This window comes from Meleagris gallopavo, chromosome 1 (genome assembly GCF_905368555.1).
Source record: "Meleagris gallopavo chromosome 1, MGAL_WU_HG_1.1, whole genome shotgun sequence".
NCBI lineage: Eukaryota > Metazoa > Chordata > Aves > Galliformes > Phasianidae > Meleagris > Meleagris gallopavo.
The window spans coordinates 127,032,213-127,048,880 of NC_139404.1; the positions used below are offsets into that span (position 1 = coordinate 127,032,213).

A 16,668-nucleotide genomic window follows, 5' to 3' on the forward strand; every position below is an offset into this window, starting at 1 on the left:
CAGTGCCAAAACCAGAAAGAAAATAAAAAAATGTGGCTAAGGAACTTTCTTGGCAGGCAGTAGATATCTTGCTTGCAAAAATCTTTATTCAACTCAGCTCCATGTACTTCTCTGCCAGCTTCTGAGATTATGCCTGGATCATCGTCTCTCCAGCCCCTGGCTTCCTGTATCTATCTTAGAACATTACCAAATACTCCCATAAACAAAACAGAAAGACAAAGATAGACCTACCTTATATTTGAAAACTTCTTTGTCTCATTTATCTTTGTATCGTAGTCTTGAGGCTCAGAGAAGATGGAAAGACTTGCAATTGCAATGGTTATACAGCTACAAATAGGGCTGCCTCCTTGTCTTTTACGTTTTAGGGAACACTCATATTATCGGAAGTGTTGCAATATGTGATGTTCATCACTTCCCTCCTGATTGTTACAAAATCAAGAGTCTTGGCAATTTTAAAACCCACATTTCATGCAATATGAACAAGTAGTTAGTTGTTAAATTTTCTTTTTTGTTGTATAGAATCCATTAATACTTCGGAATCCAATGAATATGTAAAAACATTCCCTCTTACAGATATTTATCTCTGGCTGTAAATAATTCTTAGTAGTACAAAGCATAACTCAATAAAAAGCATATCCTTCCATGGGCCAAGCATGCTGCCGCTGGTGCTTGAGGACAGGCCCTCAAGGCCAGGTCCCATCCAAGAGCAGTACCAGGAGCAGGCAGCTGGGGGTGTGGGGGCACTCACAATGGCGGGCCCAGCTGGGCAGGGGCCATGTCAGTGCCAGGCAGGGCTGTAGTGGGCTGGAGCTTGGCCATTCTGCAGTCTTGCTGTGGCAGGGGCTGGTTGCCCTAGGATCATATTTTAAGGAGAATGGAAAGGGGCCTCGGACAGTAAAATTAGAGCCATAGCAAATACCAGAGAGAATCTAATGGAGTTTTGAAAATTGAAGGAAGACAGTTTCTGTGCATCTGCCTCTCTCTCTCTCCTTTCTCCTTGAGAGAGATCCTTTGTCTCCCTCTTCCAATAGCACAGTTCCCAGATTGTTAAGCAATTTCCTGCCCCATTCCTGCAGGAGATACTCCAAAACAGGAGCTCTGCTCCCACTCTGGCACCTCACACTGCAGGAGAAGAGAAGGAAAGGTGCTGAGGTGAGCCCAGAGATTAGGTTGGAAAGGAAGAAGGCTGGAATCAATTCTGCCAAAGTTGCATTTGTTGATCCTGCACTACTTTAAGGATGGTTTTTAAGGTCAGCTGATGCTCTAAGGGGGCTGTATCTCCACATGCCTACAGACATTTCCTGGGAGAAGCAGTGGAAGCACAAGCCCATATATGGCTGTGGCTGGATGGCTATGCAGTGCCTGTATGTGACTCAGCTGCTCATCACGCTGGTGCAGATGCAGTGGGATGCTGGACAATTGCATTTTCTGTGTGCCTAAATTTGGTTCTGGGAAGTGCTGTCAACTTCCAGATTTCGAGTCCTCCCAGTTACATGTCTTAGAATGAGTGAACAAAGAGAAACGCATGCATGCAGCGCTGGGTTCCTTTTCTCCAGTGCAACTCCACTACGTGGTTACTTGAGCCTTATGTTCCCACTCTGAAGAGCTCCCGAGCTCATAGCAAATAGTAGAGGAGCAGTACTCTCTGGTACTTTCTGAGATTATGCATCTAAGCAACACATTGAGGAAGTAGGGGTTTTGAGGTTTTGGGGTGCGAATACTCTTTTTTTTTTTTTTTTTTTTTTAACTAGAATATATTGTAGGAGAACAACCCAAACAACCCACAAGGACAGTACTGTTACCACCACAAAGGAACTCTGTTACCCAGGGGATTTCTTTGCTTGTCTATATTTAGGGCAAATCCTTCCTGAGATTTTAAAAAATATAAACAAATAATAAAAAAAAAATCACTAAGCAAAACTGTTGCATGTTGATGATATTATCAAAGCCTTGAAGTCCAAGAAACCTGTGTGGAGTGGCCTTACCACCCAACAGGTGAAGAATAAACTCTTTTCAGAATTACAGAGGTAATGAGAGTGTATTCAGCTTCTCAGTTCTTTGAGTTCCATGATGATCCTGCCACTGCTGGATCAGAATTAACAACTTTTCTAGAAAATCCCAAAGCTTGAAGAATATTTTATTCATCCGACAGCAATAGGAGTGCTCACAAGAGCTGTCTAAGCATTTTTTATGTCAATGTATTACAGCTCTTGTATAGATTGCAACATTCTTCTTGGTAGTTGCACTACTTCCTTTTTTTCAGAAAATGTTTTCCACAGAACAAAGGAATAGCAACAGGGGACCAGAATACAAGACATCTGTCTGCGTGAACATCTGAATCAGGTAGTTAGAAGGTTACATATCCTGACCAACCTTTTCCAGTGATCATTACTTTGGGCCTTTGCCCAAGAACAGGAAAGAGATGCTATAATCCCAGCTACTCCCACCTCCTCATGAATAGGACTTCTGTTGTTCTCATCAGGACATTAGAAGTGAATCCCAGGTTTCTGAAGGGGCTTTGCAGCCTCAACAGCTTCCATAGTGAAAGCAAAGAGGGTGTAAATAGTTCACTAACAGTCATGATTGTGAAACTGAATAGAGAGGATCTAGTAGACCTTATATGTTTTGACTTCCATAGTAAGTTTTGGTTTCAGTTGGAGATTTGTGATGCAGAAGTTCTTACTGTTAATACGTTATAATTTAAAGAGCATGCTCCTTTTCAACTTCTATTTTTAAAGTTATCCAAAAGAAATTGTCCATAAAAACTTTTTTAGAAACATGGAATCAGAAAAATCTGGCTTCAAAGGAAACATCTTGATCATGTTGGGCTAGCGGATGTTTATCACTATCACTGAATTTTGTCTATTAAGATGGGATTTCAGCTGCCTGAAATGACTTTAACGATCCTGAAATCTGCTGGAAGGGCAACATGGCAGGGTACAGAGAATTAGAGAGATCATCAGGAATTATATCCACAGATGCTGGACAGACCAAATACAGAAGGTACTCAAACTTGGTTTACATTATGGCATGACTCAAGGCATGTTTCTCTCCAGCCATGGCTATGGTCTGGGCAGAAGTGAAATTCCCATTGGAAGCTCCAGTTCAATGGAAAGAAACTCATGCTTCTTCAGTTAAATGTATCCATACTGAGCATTTTTTAGAATCTGTCATATTTTTTTCTTAACCTCGTCAGCACCTCTCCTGTTTTACAAGGATGCAATTTGAACACGCATATCATTTGAGACATTCCAGTGTGCCAGGGTTTATTTTATGGTTGTGTTTTCTTTTGTTTGCATGCTTGCTTCCTTTTTTTTTTTTTTTTCTTTTTCTTTTTCATATTGTGGGAATCAAATGTTGTTTCTGCATTAGAATTGGATAATATATATATTTTTATTTCATGATCTCCTCTGTCATAGTTCTTTTTGGGAGTCTTTCTGCTTAACTTGGGGAAGATCTCTGATAGTTTATGTCACTTATCGTCTAGATAACCCTTCCCAGCGACGCACGCTCTGTATATAGGTGTAAATAGGTGTATATATGTATATTTTGTCACACACACTGCAAGAATATCCTGCACGAGATCAAACCAGAGAACAAGTCATGGCATGCCTGAGGAAATGCCTGAAGAGACATCGGAAGGCCTGGCATCATCCCCGCCCTGGTGAACCTTGTTTAACGAAGACTTGGAAGCAAATCACCATGTCAATACGACAAGAAGAGCACTGAGACATCTTGGAAACAACAGGATGGCGACTGACTGCCACCAGATAACAAACAAATTAACAAGTAAATAACAAATATAAATCCTCTGATAAGATTGTGAACTTGGAGTACCCAGCCAGTGGGGAAACAGGGGAGGGGGGGGAGGCAAGGGGGAGAAAACAGGGTATAAAGGCTGTCATGTTGTGTCCATAGGCGCGCACCTGCTTGCAGGACACCCGCCATTGCAATCGTGAATAAAATCTGCTTTTATCAGAGATACCGTCCTGATAAAATTATTTGGGTATTTCCAACAATATCAAATTCATTTCAGAAGTAGTTGTTTTAGAAATTTCACATAAGGCATTGGAAAAGCCAGTCAGGATCAGAATTGAACAGAATTGCTTAGTAGGCATAGAAGTTCTTCAGTATTTATTCTTGAGGGAGACTTCAAGTAATGCTGACATGAGGAAAAATAGATAACTTAGAAGTGTAAGTAGCTCGGCTCTTGTAACCCTGTAGCTCAGTAATATGGTATTTCCATTACTAGTAATAGATCATTGAGCAAGTGTGTGTAGCTTTTTTGATTTACATTTACCTTTGTGTGCTACCATCAAGGTACCATTGCAGTATAAGCTTGGATGACTGCCAAAGTCTTCAGAAGGAGAGACACAGGATATGGCAATGAGGTATACGAGCATGGGGGAGATAAGAGATGGGACGTAGGCATGGCACTGGGCAATCCATGGTAATAAATGACATCTAACTCATGGTTTTCCCAATCTAAATGATTCATCTATTGAAGTGCAATGTATGATTAAACTCCATATTAATGATTCTGTTTGACATCTCCTTACTAGTTAGTGTATTCCACTAGCTGGAGTGTATAACTCAAAATACTTACAGAAATTATATATTATTTCCAAACAAATAATACAGAGTTTTTTTAATGACAGATTATGGAAGACTGGCCTGATCAGGCAATGCTGGTACATCTGCTTACAAGAGGGAGGATATAAAAAACCTGTAAATTAATGCCAACAAGTACATATATAATCATTTGCATGAAAAAAGAAAACTCTCTTCTCTTGCATGCCATTATGCTGCTTCTTCAATAATTGTTATTATTTCTTCAGTTTCATGCTTTATGAATTGATTCTCTGTCTATTAAAAGAAAAATAAGATATTTCATTAAAATTTTATGGATGAGATTGATCACTAGTTTGTAATTTTGAAACTTGTATTATTCAAATTGTTATTATTTACGTATTATATAGAAGATGTAGTGGGACTCTGGCAATGAGAAGACTGGAGTAGATGAGTATATATCTTCCCTTCATGATGAGCTCCCCAGAAAGGACCAAAGAACTTTTACAAAAGCAACTCTGGATCTAACAAGGGAAAGTTCATGTGACCAAGGAAACGAAAGTAGGATTTATAGAAGCTTCCAGTATGTCCTTGTAGGCATGTTCTTGCTTCCAGACCTGCTCATTGCCAGCTAAAATACTGTTTGAATTGTGGCAACAAAGCATTTTGCACAATGCTTTCCAGACTGGCAGTTCTCCCATTTTTACTTGTGATATTTTCCTTGTTCTCATAAGGCTCTCAAGCACTCTGAACAGATCAAAACCTCTCAGCTTTCTGCTGTACTTTCTTGCTTGCCATATCCTGGAAAATTCTCCTCCTTCAGTAGCATTGCCAAATACTAACATGGTCTCAACATCTGCTATGAGAGAAGTATTTTTAACCAGAAGTAAATTTCTCTGTGTCTCTTTCTGCATAGCTACCAGGGGTCTTGATCTATACTATTATTGTGCTGAGAAGCTTAGGCTATGAAGAGCTGGGAGAAATTGTTTATTTAGCCAATACCAAATATCTTTGAATGGAAAAGGAGAATTATTTGTGAATGGAGCTCATCTTTTGATACCCCAACAGAAGAAAAAGAAAGAAATATATTTTGTGCTTATACACATTTCTCTAACGCTTAGTTCATATGGTTGAGACTGCAGTGGATCCTTCTTTACAAAAAATTTCAGAGAAATGGAAAGAAAACATACCTGGAAATTCACTGGAGAGATATCATGGAACAGGTCTTTTGGCTGTAGTACAATAGCAGGTACTGTTTTCAAATAAATGGTTCTACAGGGTCAAAAAAAGGTAGAGAAGAAAAGACTCAATATACAAACTTATGAAAACGTATTCTATTATTATAACACTGAGGGCTTATTTTCTTTCTCTGGGACAAAAATAATGAAAAAGTATCTAAAAATTACATGAGTCAAAACCAGTGGCATCAGTTCATTGTTCAGAATTTGGATTTTTGCAGTTTATTTTATGACTTGTTAAAGACTTATAGGAAGTTGCTTTTCTTTAATCTCTGAAACAGAAATATCCTTAAACCAAGGAAATGATTTTACTTGCCACTCTCTATAATGCAGTGCCTAAAGGCAGAAACTGAAGAGGAACTGAGCTGAGACCTCATATCTCTGTTGGAAGGAGTTGTGCTATATTGATCAAGTAGTTAAAAAACATTGGGAATCAGAAATACAGAGCCCACTTGATGCTCTATGGCCAGGAGGTCATGATATCTGCTATAATTCAGTATCACCTTTCCCTCTGTCTCCTCTACTTAAGAGATATCAGAACATTTCTGCTGGGAAAAAAAGAAGAGTTATTTCACATTAGAATCCAGAATACAAGTTTTGCACAAGAAATAAGACTTACATGATGCAGAAGAAAAGTACGAGACTTGCTGCTATTGCTGATATCAGAAGTAATGTGTATGATGAAATAGATGTCAGTTGTTCTCTTCCTGAAAGACAATAATCATCAGAGTGTTTAGTATCACAAAATAGGAACGAATGCACAACTATATAAAGCATCTTCTCTGATGCATGATGGCATTTCACAGCATCATGCCATCACTTCTTCCTTGGCTTAGCTTCTCATTGCCTTGTAATATGTGAAGGAATGGGATGGCAGACAGCAACTTGACGCTGTACCAAACATTTTGTGAGGAACAGAGGTCTACATATTATTTCAAAATCCAAGGTGACAGAGAACAGGTGAAATGATGGGTCTGTGAAAACAGAAGGAAAACAGATGGCAGCAGAGACTTGAAAAAGATGTGTTTTATCTGCTATCTTCTTGCAAGAAGTACTGACTGTCACAGCAGAACGATTGGAAACTCCCTCATATTGAGAGATATGCCAGTTCGTTGCTCTTTTTCATCTTAGAAGAGATGTGCAAATTTACAGTGTTTCTACCTGGGAAGTAATAAGCGAGGCAGACAAATAGTAATTAAGAGAAAATTATGTCAAGAAAATGATTTTCATTCTTACCAAACTCTACAGGTGTACTCCATTCCCCCCAGTTTTCGCTCACTAAGCAGTCATTGTTAGTAGCTCTGATTTTGACGCTGTACCTTTCATTTGCATTGAAGCTGTCAAATATATAGGAATTTCCTGTGATGATTCTTTCCTAAATATAAAACAACTAGGCTGAGAGCTTTGCCTTCACTAGATGTACAGATGTTAATATAGGTATCTGCTTCATTTAATGATGTAAACAATTACAGAATAAAATTTTTACATAATTCTGACGGATGAGTGATATTTTTCTTCCTCCTTTATACTGACTTAATCTTTCAGGTGGTATTTTTCTGTTTCCTTCATCCCAACCCCATCCTGAGACCATTTATGAAGTAAAATTCTTCACAGTTATCTGAATTTTGTGTCTCCAATCATAATGTGAAATTATGATAATATTTATACATATGCATGAATTTGCTAGGAAGTACAATGAGCTGAAAAATGGAGGATGTGTGACTTGCATACACGTAAGTTCCATGTATGCAAGTATTGTTTGTACCATGTCTTATAAACAAAAATATAAAAAACTCTACTTGAGGAAATTTGTTAATAATAAGCAGACATACTATATTATACACTGGTATCTTGAAGAGAAAGCAATTTGATTGCAGGATGTTCTTATACAGTTGGCTTTTCAACCCAACGTAAACTTTAGATTAATGTAGTAACAGACTTACCGTTCTAGATGTGTTTTTGATTCTTTCCTCAGGATCAGCCTAGCAACAACAAAGAACTTCAATTTTTATGATTGTTCCTTTTGTTACTATTTAATAAGATGTCCTAACTTATAAATGGTTGGTTTTTAAAAAGAGTATATTTCATATTTTAAATGCTTTTCTTTATACACTGTGAAATTAAGCTGTTCTTCCACAGAAGCATTTTTTCTCATCACCTGTGCTCTGAAATAATGAACCCTTTAAATGTGATTGCAGAACTGAGAATCAAAGAAGTAAAAAGCAGTAACAAAAGCTTTTTTTCACATGCCCTATGTGTGAAAGATGTATGTCATACTTGTACTAAAAAAAACCTTGAAAAATACTAGCAAACTGTGACAATTTTTTTTCCCCCTTAAAACTGTGTATGTATAACTTTTGCGTTCATAGTCATTTAATTCAGCTTTGTTATGTCCCCCTAGTTATTTATTTATTTATTTGCTGTTGGAACAAAGAACTCATGACTACTTCCACAAATATTTCAAGCAGTATTCTTGATGGGTAATATACTACTGACCTTATTCATCCAAATCTTCAAAATAGTTGCAGTTAATGAAATGTAAAATAACAATCATTTCACGTTAAGATCTAGAAAACCTGGATATTCTGTTTCAGTGATATGATAGAATATTTCATTTTATTCAAAAACATAGCTGGCAATTTCCACTTGAAATTAAAAAGAAAGGACAATGAACTTAAGGAAAACAAAGACAAAACCACGCACATTTTAAAAAGGCAACAATAAAAAGAATTGATGTGTATTGCTACCACAAAGAAACGTTTGTGACATCTGCAGCACAATTCACAATCCTGACTGTATATAAGGTGCAGACTTACTTTAGCTAAGCCTTGGAATTGGATGAGATACAAACTTCAAGGTCAATCAAATGGTTAGTGCAATCTGGCAGAGATGTTTGCTTATACAAAAACTGCATCCAAAAGAAATACACAGCTCCAGTTAACAGCAAAACTAGAAACACAGAACAAAGAAACAAACAAAAAAAAAAAATCTAGGAAGTACTTTGCACAGGCAGTGCTATGAGTGTGCTAATTAACGCTGTCTGCATTATCTGTGTAAGCCATCTACTTTTCTTTGAATCATTCACTTCCTCTGGTGCTCTGCAAATGAGTTTAACTTCATATATTTCCAGTCCTTAAACCAGGTAGCTACATTGAAATTCAACCTTTTGGTAATTTTGAGCATTCACAGCAATCCAAGAATTCCAGTTACACAATGAATTTGCAATCTAAATCATGCTATTGCCCAACTTTATTCTGTAACAGAAATACTTTCACTGTTATTCAGTCAGTCAACTTCCATATGTAGCAAACTCAAGAAGGCTAAACTAATGTATCTTTTGGAAGAGTGGACAGTGGTGAGGGGGAAAGTTATGTTCATTCTATGACAAGGTGACCTGCTTAGTGGATGAGGGTCAGGCTGTCAATGTGGTCTACCTGGACTTCAGTAAGGCCTTTGACACTGTCCCCCACTTGTGGAGAAGCTGGCTGCCCATGGTCTGAATGGGTGTACGCTCCGCTGGGTGAAACACTGTCTGGATGGCTGGGCCCAAAGAGTCGTGGTCAATGGAGTTGGATCTAGTTGGCGGCTGGTCATGAGCGGTGTCCCCTAAGGCTCAGTACTGGGGCCGCTTCTGTTTAACATCTTCATTGATGATCTTGATGAGGGGATTGAGTGCACCCTCAGTAAGTTTGCAGATGACACCAAGTTGGGAGGGAGTGTTGATCTGCCAGAAGGGAGAAGGGCACTGCAGAAGGATCTGGATAGACTGGATCGATGGGCCAAGGTTAACGGCATGAGTTGCAATAGGGCGAAGTGTCAGGTCCTGCATTTTGGTCACAACAACCCCAGGCAACCCTACAGGCTTGGGGAGGTGTGGCTGGAAAACCTGCCTGATGGAAAGGGACCTTGGTGTTCTGATGGACAGTTGGCTGAACATGAGCCAGCAGTGTGCCCTGGTGGCCAAGAAGGCCAATGGCATCCTGGCTTGTATCAGGAATGGTGCGGTGAGCAGGACTAGGGAAGTCATCCTGCCCCTGTACTGCCCAGCATTGGTGAGGCCTCACCTCGAGTACCGTGTTCAGTTTTGGGCACCTCAGTACAGAAAGGACGTGGAGGTACTGGAGCAGCTCCAGAGAAGGGTAACGATGCTAGTGAAGGGCTTGGAAAATCAGCCCTATCAGGAGAGGCTGAGGGAGCTGGGGCTATTTAGTCTGGGGAAGAGGTGGCTGAGGGGAGACCTTATTGCTCTCTTCCAGTACCTGAAAGGTGCTTACAGTGAGAGCAAGGTAGGTCTCTTCTCACTGGTGACAGGTGACAGGACGAGGGGAAATGGCCTCAAGTTGCGCCAAGATAAGTTTAGGTTGGACGTTAGGAAACACAGAAAGGGTGGTTAAACATTGGAATAGGCTCCCCAGAGAGGTGGTTGAGTCACCATCCCTGGATGTGTTTAAGAGCCGTTTGGATGTGGTGCTCGGAGATATGATTTAGCAGAGGATTGTTAGAGTTAGGGTACTATGGTTAGGCTGCAGTTGGATTTGATGATCCTTGAGGTCCCTTCCAACCTGAGTAATTCTATGATTCTATGATTCTATGTTTGTGCTAGAATAACTGTTCACCCTTGGTATGGAGAATCCTTGACCAGTTCCTTTAATGATCAGCCATATGTTGGACTGAAAGTATTCCTGCAAATGGCTGTATTTATCTGTAAGTGGCAGCTGTTCTCAGCTCACATGCAAGGGTACCACATAGAAAAACAGAGAGGTAACTCAAGAAGAGAGAGAACAGGGCATTTGTTGTATGATAGCGCAGGTTGAAACGCAGGTGTATGAAATAATGTTAGGAGTTATAATTCATTCTCCTTACCTTTTTTTCTATGATAATTTCATATTTGAAACAAATGTCTCTGTCCACATGACTTGTATGAGGTCGTTGCCACTGAATTTCACAACTGTGAGAAACTCCTGTACAGTTCACAGTGACATTTAATGGAGGGGTGAGCTTCTCTGAAATAATTTAATTAGAAATACAATTATTATAGGAATATGGCAGATTAAAAATCTAGTCTCTTTGCTCTGTCTTATTAAAAAACTGCATCTTGATGAGAATTACCAGATTCACCCATATTCAGAAGTAAGACTTCCTGATTTAATATTTCAGTTGAGGAGTGTGGAGTATCAGATGCTACTGTAGGTTAAACTAAAACAAAACAGAACAAACTATTGCTATATTTTACTGAATTCTGAAATATAATCTGTGCATTTGTTTTGTTTTGTTATAGTTTTTGCTCACTGTTTTAAGACATTTGGTATTTTGAGGATCTTTTTTTTCTGTGTTTCAACAGAATTCAGAATCATGAGATAAAGACACAAACCCAACATCTAGATACTTCCACTCAGGCATCCATAGCTACTTAATCCCAAAATATGACTTTGTTCTTTCATAGAATATATATGTGATGGGAATGTTCAAAATTCTCCAATCTATAATTTCAGGTTGACAGGTTGACTCTGCATTCCAATTTTTTTTCTTATAATTTTGACTTTTCAGTCACAAAGGCTGGGAAAAAAGAATAAGAAGTCTGAGGAACAGCATTTCAAAAACTTATGCTTCTTCTCCCCCCCCTCCCTCCCCCTTCCCCCAGGGTTGAATTCCTCTATTTTTTCTCACAATGCTGGAAATAAAATTAAAAAAAATAATAGTCCTTACCAATTTCATACAGATAAATTGTCTCTCTGTAGGGCAACATGTTTTGTCCATTTCTAGATTCATTCACCAGGAAATAAGCTTTCCTATTCTCTTTTATTGACACATTTTGGAATCTACATCCTGTGTGTCTTCCACAATTATCTGTGATGTAATTCTGGCATCTGACGAAATCTTCATTCCTTTATATGATAAATTTCTTCAGTTTAATATTGATAATGTTGCATGCCAGATGAGAATTCAAATTTTCCAAGCCAAGAAGACCTACTCACCTTGAGGTCTTCCAGTACAAGAAATACTGAGCATCTCCTGAAGCATTCCTGTCCACATGCCAAGTGCAGTTCATGAAGGAAATATTATATATCACACAGACAAAATTTTCAATGGCTGTGACATTCATGCCTGAAAACATACGAAGAATATTTCATATCCCCTCTATGGAAAGACTGTACAACTTCTTAAATCATATAGAACTCTGCATGCACATTTAATGATTTTTAGGCACCTGATTAGCAAACTCAGTTGCATACTGTTCGGGTCTTTCAGTTGTACATTTGCATCAATATAGCAATGATTTTATCTCTGTTGAGTTTGAAGATTGTCTACCATTGTTACAGATGCTGAAGATGTGGCTATAATTTAATCTGTTCAGGCACAGTTACATAGTGGAGACTACTAACAAATTCAGTCACTGGTGTGACTCCCACCTCCCTTTACATACCTATGAACATTGGATCTGATCTGATTGGATCTGGAGCAGGCTGCCAGAGAGGTTGCAGAGCCTCCTTTGATGGAGATACTCAAGACCCAGCTGGATGCCTACCTGTTGTAGGGTGCCTTCTTTAGCAGGGGATTTGGACTTGTTCTCTTCAGGGCCCTTCCAACCTCTATGATTTTCTGATTCTGTGATTCTGTGATGTGTCCTTTGCTTACATCTTCAGTTTATCAAAGGTCCAGTCTACAGTGGAATATAAATTCTGCAACTATGAGCCAGGGAAGTTTTCTCTCTTGTGTTTGTGTTAAGTGCTCTAATCTTACGAGAGTAGACCTACAAAGGACAAAAAATTTAAGATAAGCTGTCCATTACTTTTTTTTCTGTGTTAAAACTAGGTGACCACAACCTAACCCTAAGTCTGTGTTCTGAAACTAGGCCCTACAGAATTGTTGTGATTTTGAGGAGAGAAAAGTGTATTTTGGATCTTTAATTTAGAGCCATTGCTAACCTATTCAAGACTGATACATACTGGATTCAACAGTTTGTGGAATTCTGTTTGCACATAACTTTGATAATACCCGTGTTATTAATGCTGAAAAGTGTATCGTCCTTCTGAATCCTTTTCTCCCCTCAACAGTGCTGTATGAAAAAATAATTCTCCAGAATAAAAGGAGCTTAAATGTATTCTTGTACCTAATATAGATATATATGTATACATATTTTAGTGGTTCCAGGCAGTTGCTCTGCTGTATGAAGGTATTTGGAACTTCTTTACAGAAAGTTTATTTCATTTGAACATATTGGGGATGCAAGAACTAAATATATGTGGCCTGACTCAAAATTTACGGAGGCAAAGGCTGATATCTAGGAGAACTAATACAATGTTATATACCTTAGCTACAAATACATATAAATGAATAACTTCCCATCACTCAGAACACCAAGGGAAACATCCTCTTCACACTCAGCACACTGGTAATCAGGATGCACTAGGGAAATTTTTATTAGGGACAAGATATTTCAATGGAGACCCAAGAGTAGCAGCTATCTGATTTTGTAAACATCTGAAATTAAAGAGGATTAATTCAAGAGACAAAAAAAATTGCCAAAATACTCCTGTTGCTAGAGATGCGTAAGCATTCACTATAGAGTTGTTAATATCTGACTTATATATATATGGGGTTGATCTCGATGATCTCTAGAGGTCCCTTCCAACCCCTACAATTCTGTGATTCTGTGATATGTGTTTATACAAATGTATTACAGTACACTCTTTAGAGTCCAATGAGTAAATCATGATACTAAGATGACCAAGACCATCACTCATTTCTCTGTTATTTCAGAGATATTTCCAGATTCACCTGATGACCCAGGATCAATCAAATCTATGCACTTCATTTCCCCATTTACAAAAGAGAAATGCTTCTGGATTGGAAATAGGGAAGTGTTCTTCCCATAAAAAATGTGTGACAGTCTGAAGTATGATCATAGGCACTGTGCAAGGATCTTAGAAGTTTAGGGTTTATAAAGCCTTTGGTAATGCTGTAAATCAAAAGGAAAAAGGGTTATTTTGGTGTCAAATTAAAAAAAAAAAAACTGGTTCAGGTATGGCCCAACAAACAGCTAGGTTGACTGAGGACATAATAGGGTAAAGGGAACTCCTAAGATGGCATTGTGGCATTGTGGTTGAAGAAAAGGCAAATGAAATCAGTTCCTTGCCCTCTTCAGTTGTAACTTCAGCTTTATATAACTAAGAGAAGCATATAGAAACACCCAAATGTTCTTTAAACTTACAAGCCTGTGTTCTGCAGTCACGATGTTACTATGCCTACAAACAGCCATGATCAGCTGCAGAATTATGTGTGAGTCACTTTATTCCCTTTATGGATAGGAATTTCATTCCAAACTCTGGGAATTTATTTTTAATTTCTTCTTTATTCACCTTTCCACGGTGTGTAAAATTTTGACTACCTTTCCTTTAGGGAGCTGTTTATTTTTGAGTCTATCCTATTCACTATAGTGTTACAGTTTTGCCTTCATTTTTTAATAACAGCTAAGTTCCTTAGATATTTCTCCCACTATCTTCCATCATTTCAATGAGATATTTAATTTTTTCTCCCTCCAGTTTATACTTGAGAGCTTGACAAATTTTCTTAGCGGTTTCTTGCTCTACAATTCCTCTTTTAAAAACACTTTATTCATCATTTCTTTATCATTATTTCCTTAAAAATAGCTAGGACCGTACTGCCATGATTCTTTCCTCTGAGCTGTGCTGGGAAAAATAATGTTTTATCTGCAAAAAATATCATCAGAGATAATAAAATTTTGTTCTGCGTTCTTTGTGGTAATTGGGATTACTAACAAGGAAGGACTGGATCTCACTGATGGGCCAAGACCAATTTCACATTTTATTCGGTAGTTCTTGAATAGAAAACGTAAAAACATCTTTCATCTCTTGGACACAATAGATCAGATAATTTGTAGAGGGTTGCAAATAGCATATTTTAGAATTAAAAGAACATGATTTGTTTTTGGAAATGAATACAAATAAATTACTTTCAACATTCAACATTTAACTCTGAAGATGGCATCAGACCGTGGGGTGCAATTTGTCTTAACAGCATACAGGTGCAGTATAAATGTGCTCTCAAGGGAGGCAGTAATTCTGTGCTGCCTTTGTAGTGGCTGGAAAGCAACAGTACTGAAGACACAGTTAATTCAAACTAGTCTAGGATGAGATAAATGAAGTCTTTACTGTGTTTCCTGCCTGAAAAGGTGTAAGTTAGAGTGATCAGCCCAGACGTATCTCTATATAACAAAATTTTCTGCCTTGAATACAGGAGATTTAATTCATTCTGCCTCTTACATCATCTGGAACCTGCATGTAGTCAATGAACAGAAATGCTTCCTATCTTCTTTTTCTGTGAAATCTGCAAATTTATTTTTGAAATGATCTTTTCCTCCTCTTTCTTATACCTGTGGTCTTACATATTTCTTCTCTTTAGAAAAACAGTTACAGTAGAAGAACAGTACGTTTTCTCCTCAGAGGTGGGAAGAGCTTTCTTTTACAACTCATACAATTGCTGTGCAGATTATTGACCAAAATCTTAAAGAAACATGAAGTATTTCCATGCAAAGCTGTTTCCATTCTGTATTCATTGTGCACTGTTGCTTATAAACTTTCTGAGAAAATGGGCTACAGCTAGGCTTTGTGTTGCAGAACAACCCACCCTTCATTTCTTCTATGAAAATGCTCAGCCCTGACACGTGTCCACAGGAGATGTTCATTTTAGAAATTTGGAAATATCAGCTATGTTGAAATCCTGCTACATTATCTATTCTTCAGACTGATTAATTCTTATTAGATGAGAAAGAACTGCCTAATAACATCCTGGTTATAAGCAATATCTGACCCTGTAGATTATTTTAGCTTATCAGAGCTTATATCATGTCAGATACTACAATGACTTTTATAAACAAAGGAAAGGAAGATGTTATTGGGAAAAAAAAAAAAAAAATTATTTATTTATTTATTTATTTATTTAACTTTATGCCTTACTATGACTTTTAGGCATATTCAATTTATGCCTCTGTTCTTTTGTCATTTTCAGAGAACTCTGCATATGTGGAATATTCTACTTCAGTATTAACACTGGAATAAGAGAAAAGACACTTAAATAGTTTCATTTAACTGGTGCCTAAATGCAGTACTCCTAAAAGGAACTCACTGTTACAGTGATTTTACTCTATGAATGCAAAAATCTGAACATTTCCAGTCAGACCTGGCTTTCTTCAAGAGCATACTTGGAAGAGCCCAGTAATACTGGGAATATGGTCAGTCTTCATTTTAAAATAATTTTATATAATAAATAAACTATAGAAAAAATATACTAATATGCCATCAAAATTTTGGCTATATCTGTCTTTGGAGACAAAAGCATGCATTTTGGAGATAGTATCTATCCATCCCTCAAAGAATTATTTTAAGAACATTTAAATTAACACAAGTGACATAAATGCAGTATTTCTTTGCCTACCTTCTTTGTGGTAAAACTGTACAACAGATAAAGTCAAAAGCAAACATACCTTCTCCTTTCAAACCTGTTTCCCTGTGGCAGTTATAGCAGTCGGGCACAGAAAAAGCGGAAGCCGTGAATACAACTCAGTGGCATATTTTTGTGTGCCTTGACAGTGTTATTTCATTATTAAGTTTTTCTAAACCTCATATAGGAGGGTGTAAAAATCCCGCCTACGCCTATGTCTTACTCATTTCCCTTACACCGCGCTTCCGTAAGGCAACGGGCAAAAGCAGCCACTGTATTGCTATATAGGGAGGCAAAAATAAAAATGGTGTGACAGCTTCTTCACCACTTCATTCACATAATTTTCTTCTTTATCCTGTTACATGAGCTTCATACGGGCTTCTGTATAGAGCACAGCCTC

The 16,668-nt window shown here is 37.9% G+C and overlaps 2 protein-coding genes across 3 annotated transcripts in view; both read right to left on the bottom strand.

The window, feature by feature from the left end:
- The window catches only part of LOC104916413 (granulocyte-macrophage colony-stimulating factor receptor subunit alpha-like), a 16,107-nt gene extending 15,742 nt beyond the window's left edge, over positions 1 to 365 (bottom strand). Inside the window, exon 1 of the mRNA XM_010727456.4 lies at positions 232 to 365. The gene's annotated coding sequence lies outside the window, so the exon portion shown is untranslated. The remainder of the gene's footprint in view (positions 1 to 231) is intronic.
- LOC104916138 (granulocyte-macrophage colony-stimulating factor receptor subunit alpha-like) lies at positions 228 to 16,442 on the bottom strand. Of its 2 annotated transcripts, XM_085213212.1 has the most exons (10): positions 16,312 to 16,442; positions 12,334 to 12,558; positions 11,783 to 11,912; positions 11,514 to 11,692; positions 10,671 to 10,810; positions 7,751 to 7,789; positions 7,044 to 7,182; positions 6,427 to 6,514; positions 5,760 to 5,841; positions 228 to 4,866 (listed from the first exon to the last, which is right to left on the bottom strand). In XM_085213212.1, exons 3-10 carry the CDS (start codon positions 11,908 to 11,910, stop codon positions 4,801 to 4,803), a joined length of 861 nt encoding a protein of 286 aa, XP_085069338.1. In that variant the 5' UTR covers positions 11,911 to 11,912; positions 12,334 to 12,558; positions 16,312 to 16,442; the 3' UTR covers positions 228 to 4,800. The 2 variants fall into 2 exon arrangements, with proteins under 2 accessions (XP_085069338.1, XP_085069343.1); XM_085213217.1 differs by lacking the exon at positions 12,334 to 12,558 and having other exon boundaries at positions 1,394 to 4,866; positions 16,312 to 16,423.
- Positions 16,443 to 16,668: the final 226 nt, after the last annotated feature.